Here is a 26,450-nt window from a genome sequence, read left to right as displayed (position 1 = left end):
GAAATGGGAGGGTGGTGGTAATGTATAATGAGGGTGGAAAGATCAGTTATGGTCAGATTTTGAAGAGCTTTAAAAGTCAAACAAAAAAAAGTTTATATTTGATCATAGAAGCAATAGGGAGTCTATTGGAGTTTATGAGGAAGGAGTTACGTGGCTAGATCTGAACTTTAAGGAAAAAATCATTTGGCAATAGTGTGGAAAGTGGACTGGATTGAGAGATGAACAGGAAGACCAATTCAGAAGTCATTACTAAGTGAGAGGTAATAAGGGCCTGAACAAAGGTAGATGTGTAAGCAGAGAAAAAAGACAGAAGAGAGATCCTGTAGAGGCACAAAAGATAAGATTTCGACACAAAGGTTAAGGCACTGGGCCATACTGGAATTAAACCAGGAAGGCAGGGTTGATTCAATATTATAAAAGCTATCAACATAATTTGTTGTTGTTCAGTTGTATCTGACTTTTTCAAGACCCCATTTAGGGTTTTCTTGGCACAGATACTGAAGCAGTTTGCCATTTCCTTCTTTAGAACCTAAGGCAAATAGTGTTAAGTGACTTGTCCAGGGTCATACAGCTAGTAAGCATCTGAGACTTGATTCAATCTCATGAAGACCAGTCTTCTTGATTCCAAGCCCAGGACTTTATCCACTGTGCAATCTATGGGCCATATTAATAATAAGAACAACAAAAATTATATGATTATATCAATAGATGCAGAAAATGCTTCTGACAAGATATATCATCTATTCCTTCTAAAAATGAGAAAAACCAGAAATAAATGAATCTTTCCTTAACACGATAAGTGGAATCAGTCAAAAAACAAAGGCTAGCATTAAATGTAGTAAGTATAAACTAAAAATCTTTCCAGAGTGATTTGCTGGTAAATATTTATCAACTGGATGTCCAAAAATCAGGAAACATTTTTAAGTTTAATCTTTATTATTAACATTTTCCTTAAGTCTAGACAATCAACAAAACAATAAATCAAATCCTATCTAGCAAATATTGCCAGTTTTTGAGGCATTTACACACTGAATGTTCACACTAAATATTTAACCACTGACTAAGTCTCCAACACACTTCTGGTCTTTCCAATTAGATAAGGAGTAAAGATGTTCATTATTATCACTATAATTTGATTAGTGCTAGAAATGCAAAGTCTAGTCATAAGTTAAGAAAAAGGACTGAAGTAATAGTCATAGGAATATTTTACTAAGAGAACCATAGATAATCAACTAAGATACTAGTTTAAACAATAACTGGAGAAAATTTGTAGAATATGAAATAAATCCACATAAATATCATCAGAATTTCTATGTGTTAGATGAAGTGATAGAAGAGAAATAGGAAAAAATCATTTAAAATAATTACAAATGTATAAAATACTTGGGACCCTACCTGCCAACACACACATACAGAGGAACACAAGAATACAACTATAAAACATTCTTTATGGAAAAAAATCTGAGTCATCAATAGTAATATGAAAAAAAAAAAAGTGCTCCAAATCAGTAAGCAAATTAAAGCAACTCAGATTCTACCTCTCATCCATCAAATAGGAAAAGTTGATAAAAAAAGGAAAATGATAAATGTTGGTGGGATTCTTGGAAAAGAAGTGTATTAATGCCCTGTTAACGATGCTATGAATTCGTCCAGCTATTCTGGAAAGCAATTTGGAACTGTGCATCAAAATTTACAAAAAAACAAAAAAACTGTGCATACCCTTCAGGTTGTCCTCCCATTCCTAGAATGGTCTCTTTTCTTATTTCCACTTACTGGCCAGGTTTTCTTCCCAGCCCCGCTAAAATCCTAGATTCCACAGGAAGCCCTTCCCTTTAATTCTAGTGCCTTCCCTCCACTGATAATTTCCAGTCAGTCATATATATGTGTGTGTGTGTGTGTGTGTGTGTGTGTGTGTGTTTGTATGTGTGTGTGTGTATAGTATTTGCTCAAAGGTAAAAAGTTAGAACATTGTCTCCCCAGCCCCACCCCCACCCTGCCCCCGACTGGGGATCAATGGTTTTCTTGGCATCCTCAGTGTTAAAACACACAGTGTCTGGTACACTCAGTAGATACTAAGGAGTGACTCCATTACGAACTCTAAACCCCAAAGAAATCAAAGAAAGAAAATGACCCATTTGCACAAAAATATTTAGAGCAACTCTTTGATGGTAATAAAGAAATGGAACTGGGGGAGTAACCACAACCTAGGAAAGGTTGATCAAATTATGGAACAAAAATGGAATAGAATATTATTGTGCTATAAGAACTGTTGAAGAAAGTTTCAGAGAAACCAGGAAAATTTTGCATGAACTCAGGTGAAGCAAAGTGAGCAGAATAAGTGAGAGAATAATTTATACAATAATGATATTATAAAGACAAATGAATTTGAAAGATTTAAGAACTCTAAAAAATGCAATGAACAAACACTAGTCCATGGACCCATTAGGAAACAGACAATGGGTCCTGACAGACCCAGGGCCCAGACTGAGACAAATATTCTTTTAATATAATCAGTGTAGGAATTAGTCTTGTTTGATTGTGACAAGGGTCTTTCCTTTTTTTCCTTCAATGGGAATTTAGTGGGGGAGAGGGAGGGAGAAAGGAAGGGGGAAAATGGGGAAAAAAATCAAATTTTCAAAAAGAGAAAAAATTAAAGGTTTGATATTGGAAGTAACTGAATATTCAGTAAAGAGCAGAATTTAATGTCACATAGTTGATAATAATATAACATTGCTGATAAAGTATAGAGAAGAAATGAAGAGGATCTAATACAGAATCCTGTAGATTCCCCATTAGGGACTCCAATCTGGAGGAGAGGCCAGCAAAGGAGGCTGAAAAAGACAGTTATATAGGTAAGGAGAAAACAAGGAGAAAAAAATATACAAAACCCCACTGAGAGAAGATTATCCAGAAAAACAGTGTGTTCAACAGTATCAAATGCAGCAAAGTCAAGAAAAACTGAGAAAAATTCATCAGATATAGCAATTAAGAAATCATAACTTAGGAGACAGCAGTTTCAATTGAACAATGAAGGCCAAATTGCGAAGGATGGAGAAGAGAAAAAAGAAACAGAAGCAACAAAAGAAAACAGAACAAAACTTGAGGGGATGATAGTTGTTGTTGTTTGTGCTTTGTTCTCAAAAGAGGACCCTGACATCATGGAGGTGATGCCATGACATGCAAGTGAACTGGAGTTGAGTGAGGTGGTCCTGTGCTAAGTTATCCACCTCACTGTCTCCTCCAGAGCTGTCTTGGTCCAGTGGCCAGATGTGGATCTGGACCACTGGTGAAGATCCTGGAAAATCTAGTCAAAGTTATCTAAGGATGAGGGGAAAATTGAGGATGTTTGAAAGCAACAGGCCAAGAACCTAAGAGACTGAAGTTTAGATAGAGAGGAGAGATCATTGGAGAACATCGGATGGGCTAGGATCAAAGGCAAGGAATCCACAGGGAAGGAAGTATATTGAATAAATTAATTTCTCTGGAGATTTTTTCCATTCTTTCTTTCAATGCTCGTTGAAAATCATTCTAAAATGCACAGTACACTTTTCTGTTTTTAGAAAACAGAGCACATTGAGTATAATTTACTCTTTTTTTTGATGACTAATGATCTTCCAATGCCTCAGGATCATTCTGAACATTAATTCTCATTATATATTTTATACCATAAATATAATGAAGACAAGAAATGAAACATTAGATTTTTAAAAAACATTGTACATATCCTGGAAGTTGAATTTTTTTTAATTTCCTGCTATAAACTTTTTTGTCACATTAAAAAAATGCAAATACATGATTACACAATCATTTCTTATTATATTCAGAATACCCTCGTGCAAAGAGTTAAATATCAAGGCAAACTGAAATTTCATTAATAATAATCTTTTCATACTCACAGGTATCATATTCAGAATTTACATTCTATATAAATATTAGAATAAAATGACTGATCTATAGCTTTGATAATTCAGTGTACCAGAGTACTATAATTAAGTTTATTGCATTTTACTGAGTTTGTTTGAAGATTTCCTGATGTTTGGGGATCAGGGCAAATCACTTCAATTCTAACACTTGCCAATTAAAAACCAGAAGTCTGATAATCACCATCCACCTCAAATCTTACCTTGTCTAGTAAAACATTCTGCCACAATCTAAAGATACTGAGGTAACTTCTATCTCTGGCACCAAAGGATGTAAAAAAAAACTGCATGGAAAATAATAGGAACATTTCAGTATCATAGTTAAATAAAAAAGGAAGATATCTCTGTCACAAAAGCATACTAAGACTCTTTGGTTTAAGAACATTATTTCTAGAACTCATCAATACTCACTCTATACCTTATTTATTTGCTTTATTATATTAAAAGTAAAGAGTTTGCTTATAAAGGCATGGAAGAAAAAACATTTTTTCAAATAATTAATGTAGTTTTTCTGAAATCGTTTTTCATGTTTTATTAAGAAAACACTACATGCTTGATGTTTATCTTCATAAAAACATTAAATGCTGAATTAGGAAAAAACTTTTAATAGTAATATTAATATTAATTAATAATATTACAGCTGCCTGAAAGGCCTAGTATGAATAAAACAAAAACAACAAAAATGTATTTGGAGAGTAAACTTTAAAGTTCAAAATTTTATAATTTGTCTACATTAACTATATGATTTCTTAAATACCATATCCTCCAATACCTACTACTTCGACTACTTATGGATGTAAAGCCTTATATAAGGCTGAAGCTTTAGTGTTGCAAAACAAAAGTGGTATTTCACTTACTTGGGACTTATCCTAATGTATGTTTGCTTCTAGTTATAATCTTTCGTTAAATTCAATTAAAAATCACAAAGCAATATTTTTAATATGATATAGTTATAAATAGTGAAAGATGGCAGCACTAGAAACATAATACATCATTTATATATATATAAAATAGGCAATACAAATTCCTCTCAAATAGTAAAAAATCAATGGCCTTATTTATCATTAAAGGGAAGTCATATTGAAGGACTACAAGAATTCTCTGCCCAGTTCAACTCATAGTTTATCACTTGAAATGTCAAAATCCAGAGCTATGATCGGTCATTATTTACCTGGAGCAAAACAATTGAGCATAAGAAGGCAGTTCAGACCTGTAGGATAGTATGATCTTGGATATAGTTGAGAGAGGAGGAAGCTCTTTCTCTAGGGAATCTAACCCATGACCCTGACAGAGTTGAGGGGAAAAAAGAAATCTCTAGGAAAGGCATATCACTTTGAAGTAACTTTTGGTATGGTGGTCTCTAGATCAATTTGTCCCCCAGATGTCTACACTCTACATCCATTGCCTAATCCTATTTATGGCTTTGTCAAAATAATATTATTAGGGTTTTATAAAATACTTTTACTCAAAATTCTCATATAATTATTCTCAAACCAAGCCAGAATACTAATCTAACATTATTCACATGCTTTACCCCTAATTTAAATGGGCTGGAAATAATAGATTACATAATATAGAAAACAGTAGTAGTAATATGCTGATACTATTTTTTTTTCCTTAGCACAGGCAACTTTGCCTTGTTTTCTAACAATAATTTTATTTTATTTTATTTTTAAGGTTTTTGCAAGGCAATGGGGTTAAGTGGCTTGCCCAAGGCCACACAGCTAGGTAATCACTGAGTGTCTGAGGCTGGATTTGAACTCAGGTACTCCTGAGTTCACCAGGGCTGGTGCTCTATCCACTGTGCCACCTAGCTGCCCCCTAACAATAATTTTAAAACTTTTTCAGGGTTTCTGACAGATTACTAAAATTTGTGAGTCATCTAAACTCTCCTGTCTAGTCTCCTAATAGCACATCAAATTCTCTTTTTAATAGTTTTTTACCCTCAGGCCTAAACATGTACTACTAACTCCCATCAATCCCTCAAGGTGACCCCTATCCTCATTCAATTTAATTCAACCAACATTGATTGAGTACCATAGGACAATAAAGCCAGAAACCAACTCTGTTCTCAAGATTCCTATGTGGAAAAGAATGGCAAAAAGGGGCAGAATATAGACATTAAGATAGGGATTTCCTCCTAAAGAGTCTTTCTAGCCTAACCACTTCATTTAATTTGCCCAAGAGGAAGTAAGAAAAAGAATCACTCTGCACTGAGACGGGCTTAGAGGGCCTCAGATTAATCCTGACTTGTTCCTTTACCATCTCTGGAACCTTGGGCAGGGCAGTGAATGGAATGGAAAAGCTTACCCAAGCACCTAAGCATGCCAAGTACTTAGCTTGGCTCTAAAAAGAAACACAATCTCTACATTCAAGGAACGCACATTCTAAAGTGGGGAGGGGGAAATTCTGAAGGAGAGCCTGTGTTTATGTTCAGTTTCTGGCAGCTGGAAAAGCCAGCTGTATTTAGGTCAGGCAAGACGCACAGCCAGTGGCAAGGCCCAGAGGATCTTAGAGGTCAATGACAAGATGGATGGCCCTGTTCCAAAAACCTAGTGTGTCCCAGGTTTCAACCGCACAGTGGCTCTGGGTTACCCCAGGAGAGGCATGAATTTGGAGATGAACACCCAGCTCACAATGAGTGATTCTTGCTAGGGCAGTGGAGCGACGGAGGCAGTTTGGGCAAAGTATTAACTTAAGTGGCAGCAGATGTTCCTGATCTGCCAACCATCAGTGAGTTAGGGCAGGAGAAAGGAAGTTTCCTGGTTCCCTACAATGGGACCAGTATAGGAAGAAAGGCCCAGTCATCTGGACTTCAATTTCTTCACAATGAAAGAGTCAAACTAGATGAACTCAAAAGATTTTTTTTTAATTTTATTTATTTAAGGCAATAGGGTTAAATGATTTGCCCAAGGTCACACAACTAAGTGATAATATTAAGTATCTGAGGCTGCATTTGAACTCAAATTCTCCTGACTCTAGGGCTGGCACTCTATCCACTACACCACCTAGCTGCCCCTACTCTAAAGATTTCTGTGACTGGCATGTTCCTATGAAATGCCAAAGCAAATTGTTTATTGTTCTTAATAATTATGAAACAACAAGAAAAAGGATCACAAAAGCATGAGAAGATATTAGACCTACTATTTCATTAGTATGAGGGATTTCCATGAAAGAAACTCCCTCGAGCAATTGCATATCAGCACCTTCTCTGTAACTTCTAGGCTTAAGGACTTGCCTGGATCCCTGAGATTTTAAATGACTTTCCTGGGATCACACAGCCAAGCTGTTTCAGAAAAGAGTGCTTAAACTCAGGTCTTCTTGATGCTGAATCTGGTTCTCTATTTGTTATACTAAGCTGCCTCCCTAATGTAGAAGGCCAGTAATAAGAATATATCAGCAACTATTTATTTCTGACTATAAAATATGTTACTTATTAAATGCTGTGCCAGAAAGACCTGGGTTCAAGATCCACCACTAGAAGAGTGTGGCTATGTGACCTTCAGCAAGTTGCTCATATCACAGTGCCCCAGGCAACTCACTAAAACTCTAAGCCACAAAACTGCTGTGCATCTGTGTGGGTAGACTGATTTCCTAACTAGAAATTCCTCACTTCAATGAAACCACAAATTTGGGGCCACTCTATTTCCAACAGCATTCAATTCTCTTAATTTTGAACGTGAATTAGGAATTGTTTAATTAACTATGTCTAAATTCAGAGAAATCAATATTAATAGTTGGTTTAGATTCATAAATAACACCACTTTCAAAGGGGGAGAAGAGAAAAAGAGAGATTGAGTAAAAGAATTTGCATAGGTTTCTGAACCTTTTCACTCTCTGTAATGATCTGAATAGCATTTGGAATAAGTCGAGCAGTCTTCTCCTTGGTCATAAAGGTTATGTCCTTCAAAGCAATGGAAATCTAAACACAAAAAAAATTTTAATACATTAAAATATATTGGAAAACAAAATATGTACTCTAAAATTTTAGTTTAACATTATTAGCCTTATGGTCAATAATTAAGCAAAATAAAACTTACAAAATATTAATAAATAGATATTATTCTCTGAGAGAAACAGAACAGACAAATAAGCATCCCGTCAAGTGTCTCTCCTCTTAAACAGCTCTCTATTTCTGACATCAAACAACATATAAAATAGACATGTGGATGTTTATATCCTGAATTAATATACAAACATGCAAACTGAGAGAAGACAGTCTTACACATAAGACATCTTTTTGGCAATGCCATTGGGAAAAATACACTAAGCTTATTTCAATCTATTATCAGATCTTCTGAGCTGAAAAATATCAAGTGAAAAAAGAAAATATTAAAAACCATAATGATAAGTTTGCATGCATGCTTATATATACACAAACATTTCTTCAAGTTAAATGTATCTTTATATTCCAAAATACTTTATAATCTAAAGCATATTATAGGGAAGAGTTTTCTACATTTTTCTAGCTTGCTTATATTACTTGCTTAGAATGGTCCACTTCCAAAATACTGTTGATACTAACTTAAAAAAAATTAGACATGGAAACTATGACACTGTAATGATTATGCTGGTGTTACATTTCTGATATGGCACAAGACCCCTTTAAAAATATTTTCCAGTTGAAAGTTAAAAAATTAGACTTAATCTTCAAAAATGGTAAAAATCTATCTCAACTTGATCAAGGCTTTAATTGGATCTTGCAAACAAGAAATAAACTAAGAAAATATGACCCAGGCCACATAACTGCTGAGTGAATCAATACATAACTGGAGTCAATTCTAGATAGTGGCTATCATTGATCAGTATTGACTTCTGTGGATGTGTCTAAATATTGGGAAATAAAATAAATCACCTCTCAGATTCTCTTCCATCCAATATAACTCATTCCATCCTCTTAAAATATTTGATGTAAAATGTTCTGTTAGCTCTTCATTTTCAAATGACAGAAATCTATAAAACTCCAATGATTTTTGCTGTGACTTTGGAATGAAATAAAAATAAAAGGGATGAAATATGTTTTGAGGGAAACCTCCTCAAAATTGAGAAAATAATAAGAGGCCTGGCATGGTTTTAAATAATAAGATTTAACATAAGTATAATAAGCAAATATTGAAACACATACATGACCAATAACCTTCCCATTTGCTATTTGAAATTATGATACCAAAGAGGTTTCTCAGATAATTGTTTTAACACATTGAAATCAGAATATGTCTTACTGTGGTTTCCCATCTAAAGATGTTGCTATGGAAACAGAGCCAGTTTTCTGAAAGGTATAGGCGTCCCTGAAGCAGAATGTCCTTCTGAAGAGCACAGGCATAATCTGAACACACAAAGACAGGGAAGGAGTTGATCCAAAAATCTAGCAGCAACTTGAAAAAAAAAGTATGATATTTCAAAATATAAAGTCATTACTGCCACTTGTAGAAGGAAAAAAGAATCTCTAATTTCAAAGTTATAGAGAAATCATCAGAGTTAAAACTCTACCACTGCACTAATAAGTGAAGAATCAGGGGTGAATACCAATAAACAGTTGATACACTCAAAAAGATTTTACCATGCCTCCCACAGAGATAACAAACAAATCAATGGTTTCAAAAGCAGATTATTATTTCATTTTAAGATCTAAGATTTTTTTCCCAATATGAGAATTAATTCCTAGATTATCTATGGTACTGATTGATATGAGTAATCTTACTTTAATCATTGAACTGAATTGTGAAGTATTAAAAAACCTGTTTTAAAAACTGTACAAATCTAAAAGTACCTAAAAATAAAAAAATCTTAATTATATTTAATTTTTGAGTAAATACTCTGAAATCTGTTTATAATCAAAGTCTGTATACTACAAAGAAAAGCAAGTTAATTATTACTTTTGATTTTGTCAGCAAAATAGATTATAAGGTGAATGCCTCTCAAATCTTCAAACAAAAATAGTCCTAGGAAATAATGGAAATAGATTACTCACTCGGCATGCCTTACCATCTTTCTAAAATGAATCAGATTTTGAGCACAATGAAGCTTCCTAAAATTTTAATCCAAAACACTGAAAATTTTCATTAATTTAGCTTACATTATTCAGAATTTCCCAAGTATTTATTTAAACAACACGATTCTGTTGATGATCAAAGAGCTAGTCAATGATTTTTTAAATGATTGCAGCCAAAGCAGCTGTGAAAGATATTAGGTAGTAAGTCAATATAACAAATATTTCTTGAGTGTTTACTGTTTGCAGTGCACTGAAACCTTAAGGTTGCATTATTTTGTTTTCAGAAAAAGTAAATACCTTTCTATTATCCATGCCAGCAAAAGATTCATTTTTTAATTCTTATACATTTGCCTCAAAAGACAAATTGTTAAGAAAATAAGCAAAATTTAAGAACCAGAGAGATCCCATCTGACAAGTCATTTTAATAGCAGATTACCTAATAATTATTTCAATTTTCTCTATGAAATTAATATCAATATCATTTGATTCACCAAAGAAGCACTAAAAAAGGCTGTATATCAAATACATGGCTGATTTATATATTTCAGATATAAAAGCTTTCATAATAAGAATTTATAGACTGCATATCAAAAAAATGTTTAAATTCTACACATTTCACAGTTTTAAAAACATTTCATTTTATAATAAGCATTTATAAAAGTCAAAATCAGAAATATTAGAAGTTACTGAAGGAACTGTCCATTGGATACAATAGAGTAAAATCCAATATTCCTTGCTACTAAATTATCAGTTTCCAACTTGATTAGCAACAGGTTTTTTTTTAAAAACTGTTTAAATCAATCAATCAACAAGAATTTATCACAGATCCATTCAAGGCATTATGCTATATCTAGGAGACAAAAATACAAACATTAAACAGTCTTACAGATTTAGAGTTAGAAAGCAGCCTAGAAGTCATCTAATCCAATACTCTTATATAGAAGAAATGAGACTTAGAGATGTTGAGTCATTTGCTCAAAGTCACCAACTAATAAGCAGAAAATGAACTTGAAACCAGAACTGCTTTCTCCAAGGCCTCTTTTCTTTGTGCCACACTATTTCACAGAGAAATAAAGTATATATAAAATATATATATATATATATATATATATATATATATATATATATAAAACAAGCCTAATAATTAGGAGAGGCACCTAGTTGGAGAGTGGGGGGGGGATCAGGAAAAGCCTCTTGAAAGATATGACATGAGACGTGAAGGAGGTGAAAGTTTACAGTAAAGAGGGAAAGATGAAAAGGGAAAGAGCATTATAGAAATAGGAGATTATCCTATGAAAAGGTAAAATGTTACCCTTTAGAGGCAGCTGGTGCAGTAGATAGAGCACCAGCCCTGGAGTTAGGAGGACCTGAGTTCTAATCCAACCTTAGACACTTAATAATTACCTAGCTTTGTGACCTTGGGCAAGTCACTTAACCCCATTGCCTTGCAAAAAAATAAAGCTCAACTTTCACAAAAAACCATTCTGATTGGGTCCAGTACTAATTTGTTATATAATTTCAACTGGACCCTGGGTGAGGAAATGATAGTAAGAGAGCCAGCAGCAGCCACCTTGCCCCCAGTTCTCAGGTACCCTGACCACTATTCACACTTACTTCTTTTCTTACTTCTGTGAGACTTTGGTTTCCCTTCCCTCTAGGATTGAAGAAGATACTCTCTTTTCCAGATGCAGTTATAGACTGCACTTAAATTAAAATTAAATTAAAGTACTGATGGCTTTAATTTTTCAAAGGACACTGATCTCCATTTTCCCATTATCTATATAAGTAGATATGAATTTTTTTTTACTTTAAATTCATTAAATATGTGAAGAGATGAATTAAATAAGCCATACATTTGTATGTAAGTTGTTCAGTGAACAACTTAGGTGCACCAATCTGAGATATGATTATAAAGTAATGAAATTGTTTATAAAAAAAATACCAAAATGTATTATAAAAATAGTATCATGGAAGAGTACTGAACTTGAAATAAAGAATCCTATCTTAAGCAATTAAGTAGTTAAGTGACCTTGAGCAAGTCATCAGATTATTAAGAGGATCAAATGAGATGATGTGTGGAAAACAATTAGCAAACTTTAAAGTACTATGTTGTTGTGCATATGTATCAACTCTCATCAGCATAACTAAGGAAATAATCACTCTGGAAAACTTACTCTAAAGAAGTTAGTCACTGCACAAAATAGTTTTTGTTTTTTCTTTTAAAATGTCTTCAGATATGAACCTACCAGCATGCCAGCTTCTTAACCATACCTTGTTTGACCCCAAAATAGCCCTCTTCAGCTTGATGATGCACTGTATTCCCCAAACTAAGTTCCAAAGGACTTCTGGATTTTTAAAAATCCAAATCCATTCCTAGAAGATGATGATTTGCCATCGCTTACTCATTTTGCACATTTAAAAATTATGCTTCTGGCTTGGAAGACAATTCCACAAGAGGCAGTCCAGAATTGGTTTGAGCAATTGCATCAGCAGAAGAAATAGGTGCCCTCCCAAGGTGACCTCATCCAAATTAACAATACTGATTGTGTAGGTAGGAATTTTTCAGTCTCACCACTTTGTTATTCCAGACATTATTTGTTGCTATTTATATACTCCATTAAGTGGGTAAACATATTATAAGTGGTCTGCATATATTTCCTTACTTTATCTACACCCAGTCTCATGTATTTAATTTAATTTTGGGGGGTTTTTTTGCTAGGCAATGGGTTTAAGTGGCTTACCCAAGGCCACACAGCTAGGTGATTATTAAGTGTCTGAGGTCGGATTTGAACCCAGGTACTCCTGACTCCAGGGCCAGTGCTCTATCCACTGCACCACCTAGCTGCCCTATTTAATTTTAAAAACATCAACTAAATACACACATTGCAGGTTTGAGATAAGACTTGGTCTTTGCCTTTCATGGAGTGTACAATTCAATAAGTGAGCAAAGACGAATACAAGGATTCATTCCTCTCAGCCTGCCCTGGGTTCCTAGAGAGGGAGCTTTTTCTATTCTCTTCATTAGTACTTCCAAAGGTATTTATTTGCTCCAACAGAATCACAAGGACAATAGTTGCTACTATTAATGGCATTTCTCCTCAAACCTGGAGCACTCTCCCTGACAAACAGACGAAGAGTCTAGGGTGGGAATGAACTCACAAGACAATGGTCCTGAACCATCTAATAGGTGTGAGATGCTCTGTCAAGGCAACTCAAAACTTCCCACTGGAACAGAAGGGCCTTTCTTTCTCTAGTCCTCCCTCTGCATCCAGGAAGCAGTTTGACAGCTCTTTCTGGCTGAAAGGTGGCTTCCCTCAATGAGTCTCGCTAGCTATACTTGTGATGATGACCCCAAATTCCTGAAGCAGTCTGGCCGACCATTTCTTATTATCCCCTCAGACACTTTTTTTTTTTAGTTTTTTTTGCTAGGCAATGGGGTTAAGTGGCTTGCCCAAGGCCACACAGCTAGGTAATTATTAAGTGTCTGAGGCCAGATTTGATCTCTGGTACTCCTGACTCCAAGGCCAGTGCTCTATCCACTGTGCCACCTAGCCGTCCCTTCCTCAGACACTTTCTAAGGTGGGGAATGCTTCCTTTGCATTTCTTTCATTTTTTAAATTTTATTTATTTATTTTCATCCATTTGCACATGCATATTTCCAAGTTACAAAATTTCCCTCCACGCTCCCTTTCTGCCCCCCTCCCCTCAGCACGGAACAATCGGGTTAGCATTTTACATACATATTTTGATGAGCATGTTTACAAATTAGTAACTTTCAGCATGAGAAATTAGGATTAAGGGAAAAAGATATATAATAAATAACTTTTATAAAGTGTTCATTAGATTTGAAAGGTTTTTTTGTTGGTTTTTTTTGCTGTGTGTTGTGTTGAATTTTATTTTTCTTCCTCTGGATGGGGATAACATTGTCCATAACCAGTCAAATACAGTTGTCCTAGCTCTCTGGACTGCCAGGAGGAGCTGCTTCCATCAAGGTTGTTCGTCTCACAAAGTTGTTCTTGTTGTGGACATTGTTCTTTTGGTTCTACTCCCTTCCCTCAGCATCAGATCCCGTAAGTCATTACATGCTTCTCTAGACTCCAACCATTTATGGTTTCTTATAGACCAATGATATTCCATAGTATTCATGTACATAACTTGTTTAGCCATTCCTCAATTAATAGGCATTTCTTCCATTTCCAATTCTTTATCACTACAAAAAAGAGCTGCTGTGAATATTTTGGAATATGTAAGACTTTTCCTATTTTTTATAATTTCTTGTGGGTATAGCCCTAGAGTTGGAATTGCTAGGTCAAAGAGTATTGCTCCCTAGAAAGTTTGGATCCTTTCATAACTCCACCAGCAATGCATCCCAATCTTCCCACAACCTCTCCAACATTGATCATCTTCCCTATTTCTCATCTTGGCTAATCTAATACATGTGAGGTGATACTTCATTATTGTTTTAATTTGCATTTCTCTAATCAATAGTGATTTGGAGCATTTTTTCATATGATTATATATAGCTTTAATTTCTTCATTTGAAAACTGTCTGTTCATAGCCTTTGACCATTTATCAATTGGGGAAAGACTTGTGATCTTACAAATTTGATGCAATTCTCTATATATTTTAGAAATGAGACCTTTATCAGAACTCCTAGTTGTAAAGATTGTTTCCCAGCTTTTCTGCTTTTCTTTTAATTTTGGCAGCATTGATTTTATTAGTGCCAAACCTTTTTAATTTAATATAGTCAAAATCATTCATTTTGCAGTTTATGATGTGCTCTAATTCTTGTTTGGTCATAAATTTATCCCTTTTCCATAAATGAGATAGATAATTTTTTGGTCTATTAATTTATCTATGGTATTGCTCTTTATGTCTAAATCCTGTACCCATTTTGACCTTATTTTGGTATAGGGTGTGAGATGTGGATCTCTGCCTAGTTTTTGCCAACAATTTTTGTCAAATAGTGAGTTCTTACCCCAGAGGCTGATGTCTTTGTCAGGTGTGAGATGTGGATCTCTGCCTAGTTTTTGCCAACTATTTTTGTCAAATAATAGATTGCTGTAGTCATTTACTGCAGTTTCTTTTGAACCCATCCTGATCCACTAGTCTATTACTCTAATTCTTTACTAATATCAGGCAATTTGCTGCTTTATAGTATAGTTTGAGATCTGGTAGAGCTAGGCCACCTTTCTTTACATCTTTTTCATCAGTTCCCTTGCTATTCTTGTCTTGCCCTTTTGTTGGTCCAGATGAATTTTATTACTATTTTTTTCTATCTCAGTAAAGTAGTTATTTGATAGTTTAATTACTATGGCACTGAACAAGTAATTTAATTTGGGTAGAATTGTCATTTTTATTATATTAGTTCAAGTTAACCATGAGCAATTGACATTTTTCCAATTATTTAGATCTGACTTTTTTTTGGGTGAGGAGTGCTTTATAATTGTGCTCAAACAGTTTGTCTTGGGAGGAAGATTCTCAAGTATTTAATGTTGTCTACAGTTATTTTATTTTATTTTAGGTTTCTGCAAGACAAATGGGGTTAAATGGCATGCCCAAGGCCACACAGCTAGATAATTATTAAGTATCTAAGGTCAGATCTGAACTCAGGTACTCCTGATTCCAGGGATGGTGCTCTATCCACTGAACTACCTAGCCACCCCCTGTCTACGGTTATTTTAAATAGAATTCTCTATCTCTTGCTCTTGGGCTTTGTTGTTCATATATAGAAATGCTGATGATTTATGTGGGTTTATTTTATATCCCGATTCTTTGCTGAATTTGTTAACTGTTTCAAGGAGATTTTTAGATGATTTTCTTGGGTTCTCTAGGTACACCACCGTATCATCTGCAAAGAGTGAAAGTTTTGCTTCCTCATTGCCAATTCTGATTCCTTCAATTTCTTTTTCTTCTCTTATTGCTACTGCTAGCATTTCTAATATTATATTGAATAGTAATGGTGATAATGGGCATCCTTGTTTCACTCCTGATTTTTATTGGAAATGCTCTAAGTTTGCTCCCAAAATATTTGTTGATGGTTTTAGACAGATTCCATTTATTATTTTAAGGAAAACTCCATTTTTCCTAAACTTTCTAATGGTTTTTAATGGGAATGGGTGTATTTGATCAAAGGCTTTTTCAGTATCTATTGAAATAATTATAGGATTTCTATTGGTTTTGCTATTGATATATTTATGTTGAGTGTTTTCCTAATGCTGAACCATCCCTGCCTGTCTGCTATAAATCCAACCTGATCATGGTGTATTATCCTGATAATAACTTGCTATAGTCTCATTGCTATAATTTTATTTAATATTTTTGCATCAATATTCATTAGGGAGATTGGTCTATAATTTTGGTTTGATTCTTCCTGGTTTAGGTATCAGTATCATGTTGGTGTCATAAAAGGAGTTTGGCAGAACTTCTTCTCCTATTTTTTTTAAAATAGTTTATGTAGAATAAGAATTAATTGTTCCTTAAATGTTTCATAGAATTCACTTGTACATCCATTTGAACTGGAGACTTTTTCTTAGGGAGTTTATTGGTGTTTTTTTTCCTGAAATGGGGTTATTTAAGCAATTTATTTCCTCTTCTGTTAATCTGGGCAGTTTGTATTTTTGTAAATATGCATCCATTTCACTCAAATTATTCAATTTATTGGCAAACAGTTTAGCAAATTAGCTCCAATTATCTCTTTAATTTCCTCCTCATTGGTGGTCAGTTTACCCTTTTCATTTTCAATAAATCAAATTAACCAAAGGTTGCATATTTTATTGGCTTTTTTCATAAAACCAATTCTTAGTTTTGTTGAGATCAATGGTTTTTCTTGCTTTCCATTTTATTAATCTCTCCCTTGATTTTCAGAATTTCTAATGTGGTATTTCATTGGAGAAGTTTAATTTGTTCTTTTTCTAGCTTTTTTAGTTGCATACCCAATTCATTGATCTCTTCTTTTTCTATTTTATTCATAAAGGCATTTAAAGATATAAAGGTTCCCCTCAAAATTACCTTGGCTACATCCCATAAATTTTGGTAAGATGTCTCATTATCATCATTTTCTTGGAGATAATTATTGATTATTTCTATTATTTGTTGTATGATCCACCTATTATTACAGGTAAATTTATTTAATTTCCACTTAGTTCTTGGTTTATCTTTTCTATGACCCTTTCCATGATCCTTTACACATAACTTTTTATTGCATCATGGTCTGAGAAGCATGCATTTATTATTTCTGTCTTTCTACATTTGATTATAAGATTTTTGTGCCCTAGTACACAGTCAGTTTTGGTGAAGGTGCCATGTACTGCCAAGAAAAAAATCTTTTCTACCTCCATTAAGCTTTTCTCCAGAGGTCTATCATATTTAAGTTTTCTAAGATTTCATTCACCTTCCTAACTTCCTTCTTGTTTATTTTGTTGTTAGATTTATCTAGTTCTGAGAGAGGGAGAATGAGGTCTCCCATTATTAAAGTTTTGCTGTCTATGTCTTCTTGTATTTAACTCAGCTTTTCCTCTAGGAATCTGGATGCTTTACTACTAGGAGCATACATGTTTAGTAATGATATAGCTTCATTACCAATGGTGCCTTTTAAGATGTAGTGTCCTTTCAATGAGATTGATTTTGCTTTTACCTTGTCTGAGATTAGGATTGCTACCCCAGATTTTTTACTTCACTGAGGCATAATATATTTTGCTCCAATCTTTTACCTTTACCCTGTGTATCTCTCTGCTTCAAATGTGTTTTTTGTAAACAACATATTGTAGGATTCTGTTTTTTAATCCATTCTGCTATCTGCTTCCATTTTATGGGACAGTTCATTCTATTCACATTTACAGTTAAGATTACTAATTCTGTATTTCCCTCTATGATATTGTTCTCTATTTATATTTTTCTCTTTCAGTTTCTCTTATTCTTCCTCATCAAAATTTTACTACCTTTTCCCTTTGACTTTTCTTTTAAAAATTCAACTTTCAGTTTATCTTCACTTATACTTTTGTCTTCCCTTTTATCAGTCCCTTCTTCCCTTATCTTTCCCTTTCCCAGTCCCCACCTTCCCTGTAGATTAAGTTAGATTTTTAAAACCAATTGGGAATGTATCTTATTCCCTCACTGGGCTAAATCTATTGAAGAGAATTTACTCAGCATTCACATTCTCCCTTCTTTCCCTCTAAAATTATACATCTTTGTGCCTCTTCCCTTGGTGTTATTTATTGCTTTAATATTATTAATCAGCTATCATCAATCACAGTTTGATTATTTGATTGCTTGATAAACTCATATTGTTTTCAAGATATCATCACAGATTGTTTTATTTTATTGCTTCCTTTTTTTACCTTACCCCCTTTTCAAGTATCTTTCAAGTATACATAATCCTCCTCAGGAGTCAAAGTATCATCCAAAGCCTTATCATTTCTTGAACTATTTGTGTCCCTCTCTCCCAGGCCTATTTTCTTTCACATTTCACACACACACAGAGCACTTAACTCCTTGTAAATTCAAACTATGATCTAATTAACTGTAAGAATCTTAAAGATCTCTGAATATTGAGAGTCTCTGGAGGTCTCACCTGAGAACTTTACAAATGATTGAAAGTTACAGTAGGATTAAAGTGGGTCAAAGGATAATGAGACAATTAAGTCTAAAGTTAATACCCCTGCTTTTCTACAAGGTTTTTTTTCTCAAACACAGTGATGTCATCTTGGACCTCTTCAATGGAGAGATAAGACTCAACTATACCCATATCCTTTAGGTTCATTCTCTTCAATTATATTCTACCCTCTAATTATCCTTAGAGAAGTACTTCTCTAATAGTATTATATCTTCCCTTTTAGGGCTCTATACAATTTGATAATCCTGACCAATGTTTGCTTTGTTTTGTTTTTTTTTCTTTCTCTTTTCATTTACCTTTTTTTAAAATATGAAACTCTTGAGTTGTATATTTGGCAACTGAATTCTCTGTTCAGTTCTGGTCTTTGTGTTAGGAATTCTGGAAGTCCTCTATCTCAATGAACATCCATCTTTTTCCCTGACAATATATGCTGAATTTTGCAGGGTGGTACATTCTAGGTTGTAATCCCAGGTCCTTTGCTTTCCAAAATAAGCTATTCCAGGTCTTACAATCCTTCAATGTTGAGGCTGATAGATCCTGTGTGGGTCTGATTCTGTTTCCTTTATATTTGAATTGCATTCTTTTTTGCTGCTTACAGTATTTTTCCCTTTATTTGAGAGTTCTGGAATTTGACTATTACAGCCCTTGGAGTTTTATCCTGGGATCTCTGTCTGGAGGGGTTCTGTGGACACTTTCAATGGTTATATTGTTATCTTGTTCAAGTAGATTTGGACAGTTTTCCCTTCTAACTTCCTGCATGATGTTTTCCAGGTTCTTTTCTTGAGCCAGCTAGATCTATTTTCCAGGTCATTTGTTTTCCCCAAAAGGTACTTCACATTCTTCTTTAATTTTTTCAGCCTTTTTATTTTCTTTGATGGAATCTTGTAGTCTTGTAGATTCATTAGTTTCTATTTGTTCAATTCTAATTTTTAGGGTTTTATTCTCTTCAATTAGCTTCTCTGTTTCCTTTTCCAGTTGGTTATTTTTATTTTATTTTATTTTTTTTTAGTTTTTGCAAGGCAATGGGGTTAAGTGGCTTGCCCAAGGCCACACAGCTAGGTAATTATTAAGTGTCTGAGGCCAGATTTGAACTTAGGTACTCCTAACTCCAGGGCCGGTGCTCTATCCACTGTACCACCTAGCTGCCCCATGATTATTTTTACTTTTAACCGAGTTAATTTCCTTGGTCAATTTTTCATAATTTTCCTGCATGACTTTCATTTCTTTTTTCCATTTTTCTTCTTCCTCTCTTTTTTAGTTTTTAAATTCTTTTTTAAGCTCTTTGAAGAACTTTAGTATTTGAGTCCAATTTATAGACTGTTTTGATACTTCCCCTGTGAATGATTTTTCACTACTTTCTTCTTCAGATATGGCATTGCTGTCATCTTCGTCTATAAGTAAGTGAGCATTTTTTAGCTTTTTTTTTGTTCATCCTTGCTGTTTTAGCTCTGCTCCTGGGATACAGGGAATAAAGATCCAAGCTTTTTATTTTTTTATTTTTTGCTGGGGCTGGGGTCTGATCCCTAGCTTGTCATTGGCCAAGATGTTACCCATTCAATCCAGGCCTTGCCTTGCAGAGGTTTTTCCCTCTGTTATGTCCAGGTTCTGATTTAATAAGTGGTTTGTTCCTGACCCAATCCTGTCTTTTACCAGGGTGTTCTCAGGGTTCAAACTTTGTTTGAGGCTGGAGTCCTCACTGTTGGCTGCTATCTAGCTCCTGGGACCTCTGCTGTTGTTAAGCTGTTGGGACCTGGATAGCATTATGATTAAAAGCCCTCTGCTGGCTTTCTCATTTTCCTGCCTCCTGGGCTTTACTTCCACTTTTTCCCCCCAAAAGAAAGACCTTCACTAAGGATCCTCCATGATGTCTACAGTTAAAATTCTTTGAATCTTCTCTTTTTCTTGGTGGGATCTGTAGTTTGAATGTCAGAGTTGAGGCTTCATTTATTTTTGGTAGGGAAAAGCTCCAGGAGCATGTTAGCTTTCACACTGCCATCTTGACTCCACCCCGAAAGTCCCCCACTTCCTTTGCATTTCTACCTTTCTGCCTTTGTGAATGCAGAGACCCTCAAACCCATCAAGAACTAGACAGGATAGGGGCAGCTAGGTGGTGCAGTGGATAGAGCACCAGCCCTGGAGTCAGGAGTACCTGAGTTCAAATCAAAATATTGTACAGAATATGTAGATGAGGGTCAAAGATGGCATGAGTATGTTAAAAGCATATCAGAAGGAAAAAATTTGATAAATTCTAGGAGACCCAAAAGTTGGCATAAAGTTAATAATAGTGAAGACTCTTCAATTAATTGAGTATTTATCTCTTGGAGGATTTTTTTAAATAAAAAAAAGAATAACTGATATATTCTTGACTTCTCTTACTAATTTCATCCTTCAGGGGTGACAAAAATAATGAGGGTATGATTATTCTGGGCATGATTTTTACCAAAATAGAATTAGCCAAAACTTTGGAAGGAAAGTAAATAAAGGAAAGAATATTTAGCATCTCACAGCCTAACATTCTATAGCAAAAGTGATTTAAAAAAGAATGAGATTCCTAAGAACAAAATTCTACTGATACAAATACAAATGATTCTGATAAGAAAGAGAGAACTTTTTGTGGCTGTGGAGAAACTCTTCAACCAAATCAAATTTTAAAGTTACATAATAAAGAGGAAAATGAAGGTAGCTAAGAATAAATAAAAGAAAAAGGTCTTTCAACAATGTGAGTAATGCTAACTCCAAGAATAAGCCGAAGTTATAAATCAACACAAAAGTCAAGGAAAAAGAATGTTTTAAAGAAGCTAAGGAATCATATTTCTAAGTGAGGCTGATGGGATCATGATAATGGATTAGAGAAAGAAGGTAGAACTACACAAAACTTATGTTCTCTTTTTTTTTTCTACCATGGAGAATGATTTTTGATAGGGAAATGTAATATGAAAATGGTTAAAAGACAACTGAAAACCAAGATGGAGGAGCTAAGAAATCATTACTATAGCAGCTGTTCTATTTTCAAAGCATTTTAAGTTACCATCCTTAGACAAACTCTATCCCATGGTATCAAATGGAACCTGAAAATATGCTTTGATTGGTAAATGTCTCAGGTCAGCTCCTGCCATGCTTCACTCCTCCCCTGCCATCTCTCCACCAGTTGCTTTGCCACTCATGATTATATCATATGAGGTCAGCTGGAAAGCTGTGTAATTCTACACAAATGTGGCCTCATTCACTTATTTGTTGTGTGACCCTAAAAAAAGTTCATGAACCTCTGTTTGTCTCAGTTTCTTCATCTGTAAAATGAGGAATGGCACCCTACTTCCCAGGGTAGCTGTGAAGATCAAATGATAATTCTTAAGGGCTTTATTTAATACTGTCCCTTGCACATAGAAGCATTACTATATAAATGTTAGACGGGGGGGTAAGTCTTTAATGGAGAAGCACAAGGTTTCATTAAGTTGTACCTATTCTATTATAATAATTTTTAAATCAATGACTGGATTAAAGAACAAATGGGACAGGGGCAGCCAGGTGGTGCAGTACATAGAGCACCAGACCTAGAGGCAGGAGTACCTGAGTTCAGTTCCTACAATTCACTCAAATCTGGCCTCAGACACTTAATCATTGCCTAGCTGTGTGACCTTGGCAAGTCACTTAACCCCATTGTCTTAAATAATTTTTTTTAAAAAAAGAACAAATGGGGAAACTTATCAGATTTTCAGATGGCACAAAATTGGAATAGATCAAAAAACTCACAAGCTAGAACAATGGATTTCATCTAGTAGGATTAAAGTTAAAAGGAATACAGGAAAAGTCCTATATTTGGATTTTTTAAAAAATCAGTTGTACAAATATAGAATATTTGCAGTATAGTAGACAGTTTACCATGTAGGTAGAGAAAAAACTGTAAGGGATTTTTTAATGACTTGCAAGCTCAATTTGAGTCAATAGTGTGATCATCAAAATCACTATTGTAATCTTAGATCATATTACCAGAAACACAGTCTATGGCAAGGAAAATAGCGTATAAGCTGAGTATAAGCTGAGGTGGGATGCTGAAGAGTGACCTGAACCAAAAATCATGATGGAATAGTGATCAAGTTATAAGTCATCACTGTCATCATAGTTAACACTTAGATGGCACCCAGTATGTGTCAGACACAAGGCTGAGGGTTTTACAACTAGTTCATCGTTAGATCCTCACAAGAACCCTGTGATGTAGATCTATTATTTATTCCCATTTTGCAGAAAAAGAAAGAAAAACAAACACGAGGTAAAGGAGTTGCTCTGATTCATACAGCTGGGAGGTATCTGGGGCTGAATTTGAACCTAGATTTTCCAAATTTCAGGTCCACATTCTACCATTGTGCCACCCCTGCTAGTCTCAAATGTCTTTAGATAGCCTCTGTGACAACTTCTGTAACTTGCAAAATCCTAGACATTCTAAGAAATAGAATGCTTTGGTCAAATGTGGCAGCAATGTGCTACAAATTGGACTATAATAGGAAAATTCTTGAAACAAAACCAAGTAAGAGACTTGTAATAATCTAAGCGAGAGGTGATAAGGGACTTAACTAAGGTAATGGCTATGAGTGGAGAGATAGTAGGTTCTTAGTAATAAATGTGCACTTGATATCATATCCATACTACCTACAAAATTTTTATTCTATCCAAAGTCTTCAACAGCTTTAAGGGTATCACATTAATTAGGATGATAGAATGAATAATTAGGATAATGAGATAACACTAGATCCTGGAAATTGGAAAGGATATTGTAAGTTGCACTATGGAGTTCCTTTAAATAGAAAACAACAATTGCTAGAATAGACAAAAATGAAACTCATGTATCTCAGAGTTATAAAGAATGCATATTATATAAAGAAGATCATATCAAACATAATATATTTTTATAGGGGAAAAATGCTTAAATTTAACTTTCTTAACTAGGGAATTAAAGCCACTTTGCTTTAAAAATACATATGCAGGGGGCAGCTAGGTGGCATAGTGCATAGAGCACTGACCCTGGAGTCAGGAAGACCTGAGTTCAAATCCAGTCTCAGACACTTAATAATTACTTAGCTACATGACCTTGGGCAAGTCACTTAACCCCATTGCCTTGCATAAAACAAACCCAAAAACCCAAAAAATACATTACAAAGCTGTATTGAGATTCATTTTTTAGAAAACATTTTGAAATTACTTTACAAGAACATATAATCATACAGAATCATAATGAAATATACCTCCTGGGAGAAAAGTGATAGACTAAACATACAGAATGGAGAAAAGATTTTTCAGACATGAGCAAATATATTCATTGGCTTTCCTTGACCACATCTATTTCTGACAGGGAAGGTTTTCAAAATGAGGATGTGAAAGGATGAATTAGTAGAAAGCAACAAACATCCTATCTCCCCACATTCCCCCAAAAAGAAAAGATCAATAGAAGTTCAGAAGGGTGTTATTACCATTAAACATTTAAAATAAACTGCAAGAGAAACTCATGGTTTCCATATCATTGTTTTTTTACTTTGTATAGGGAAAGGTTTGAGTTTGCTATAAAGTTAGTAATAAAAAAATTTTTTTAAAGAAATCACAGCTAGCACATGTGAAGATGAGGAGTCCTCTCCAATGGGGAAAAACCCTGTATGTTGGATATGAAGTTTAAATTCTTTCTCTAAAACAATGTGAAATGAGTAAGACAGCAAAATTAAAATTGATCATAATTGATCATTTTCTCTCAAATACCTTTTTTAATTAATATTTAACATTTTTTAACATTCTTATTCAGAATCAGAGTGTTTCAAACTATTAGGATTCTACTTATTTTGAAAAATATTTGTGGTCTAACAAAAAGCTAAAATTATCTATTTATATTCTTATCCAACAGTTATGTTTTAGCATTAATAAAGATATAATGGGGGGGGGATTTTCCCTTCTTACCAACTACAAGCCTCTCTGATTCAGGGAGATGGGGAAATTGTCTTTTGAATTCTTCATTTCTGTATTTGTAGGTGGAACTTGAAATCTGAAAACAGTAAAAAGATTAAATTAATTTCAGTTTAAGACATTTATTATTAATGATCTATATAACATTAACTTCACATTGTAATAAAAGATAAGAAAATCAAGAAAAGATTCTAAACATTAGTCACACAATACTTACTTTATTATTAGAAGACCTAGGATCCAATGCTACCTCTGATGCTCACCAGTTTGGTGACCTTGTGTAAGTCACTGAGCCACATGGGCTTCAATTTCTTTAGGTTTAAAATGAGATTAGTTCTGAATTTAAATAATAATAATCATATTTGAATGAGAGGAGACTTTACAGCAGAACCAGGAGAATAATTATAGAAGGGCTATAATACTATAAAAGAAAACAATTCAGAAATATTTAAAAACTTATGTATCTTATACATGAGGTGTAGGCTTTCAAACACAACTAATATGTGAATTTGTTTTATTTGACTATACTTAATAAATAAGGTGGACTTTTTTATGGAAGGGGGGAAAGGAGAATTTCCATCAAAAGGCTAAAATAGGATAGCACCAGTCCTGGAGTTAGGAGGACCTGAGTTCAAATTTGTCCTCAGACACTTAATAATAATTGCCTAGCTGTGTGACCTTAGGCAAATCACTTAACCCCACTGCCTGGCAAAAATTAAAAAAAAAAAGGTTAAAATAACAAAAGGTTTTCATTCCTGAAGAAATAAATCTTTATTATTTTGAAACTTCATTTATTCTTCAACTATGCTTCATTAATGAGACAGCATCATTAAGATTTTTTAAAAGATTTTCAATATGATAAAGATTTAATTTTTTGGTTAAATGCTTCATTTGAGGAAAATGTGGCATATTTTGTACCAGCAGGTTTTAACATAGAAAAAATTGTCCATTTTATCTCTTCTTCTTATAGTATCCATGAGAAAACAAAAAGTCCTTCCCATTACATGTTTCATTAAAGTATTCAGAATCATACACTTTTCTTCTTAAGAGGTTGCTAAAAGTGCAAGGATTAATTAATATTGTTTTCCAGTCATAACTAGCCTTGCTCTCAAGAAATGAATGATCATGATCTAAGAATAAATTCTCTGATAAAACTGACAGGCATAGGTATCCTAAATAAACAAATTTACTTAATTGAAAACAGGGTGGGTTAAAGTAGTTCAAGGTCATCAAAAACAAAGTTACAATACTCATGTTATTGCCATGGAACTCTGCCTCTTATAATATTCTGTGAATACACTCATGTTTATTAGCAGTATTTTTACTAAGTTTATCTTTATAAACAGTATCTACAGAACTGTACTAAGTTCTGTCACTGGCTGATCTTTCCACTAGGAATATGCAAGAAAGGGCATTTCTTTACATATGAAGCTTATCAACCTATAGTTATGGATATATACCAACTAGATTAAATATCTCAGGTAAAGAAGGGATAGAAGTCGGGAGGGGGAAAAACAATTCAATTAAAAGATTTAGAATACAAACCACCACCACCAACAAATATATCTTTTTTTGAATGTTTTGTTGAGGGGGGGCTAGGTGGCCCAGTGGATAGAGCACCAGCCCTGGAGTCAGGAGTACCTGAGTTCAAATGCAGTCTCAGACACTTAATAATTACCTAGCTGTATGGCCTTGGGCAAGCCACTTAACCCCACTGCCTTGCAAAAATCTAAAAAAACAAAAAAGGAAGGGAATAAGCATGTTTTGTTGACCCAAACTGGAGGTTTTCTTAGTTCAGTGGACTTCCTTACAGATCTCTGAATTCTGAAAGATAAGTGAGATACAATAAATGTCTGATTAACTGACAAGATGGAACAAGGTCCTTGATTTTCTTTCCTTTTCTTTTTCTTTTGCTTTGTCTATTTTATTTTAACATTATAAACATTTTCAATCTCTTGTAACAAAGTAAAATAATTAAGC

General features: G+C 34.2%; 1 protein-coding gene across 2 annotated transcripts in view; it reads right to left on the bottom strand.

The window, feature by feature from the left end:
- The window catches only part of GRAMD1C (GRAM domain containing 1C), a 148,917-nt gene that overhangs the window by 53,096 nt on the left and 69,371 nt on the right, over positions 1-26,450 (bottom strand). For both annotated transcript variants that reach the window (XM_074214547.1, XM_074214548.1), the window contains exons 3-6: positions 24,465-24,549; positions 9,143-9,246; positions 7,747-7,842; positions 4,124-4,204 (exon numbers count right to left, since the gene is read on the bottom strand). In XM_074214547.1, coding sequence (XP_074070648.1) covers positions 4,124-4,204; positions 7,747-7,842; positions 9,143-9,246; positions 24,465-24,549 — 366 coding nt within the window. The remainder of the gene's footprint in view (positions 1-4,123; positions 4,205-7,746; positions 7,843-9,142; positions 9,247-24,464; positions 24,550-26,450) is intronic.

The sequence above is a fragment of the Macrotis lagotis genome, chromosome 1, assembly GCF_037893015.1.
Source record: "Macrotis lagotis isolate mMagLag1 chromosome 1, bilby.v1.9.chrom.fasta, whole genome shotgun sequence".
In the NCBI taxonomy this organism is placed as follows: domain Eukaryota; kingdom Metazoa; phylum Chordata; class Mammalia; order Peramelemorphia; family Peramelidae; genus Macrotis; species Macrotis lagotis.
Note: the sequence above shows the minus strand (reverse complement) of the source record. Positions and strands in the feature narration are given on the sequence as shown.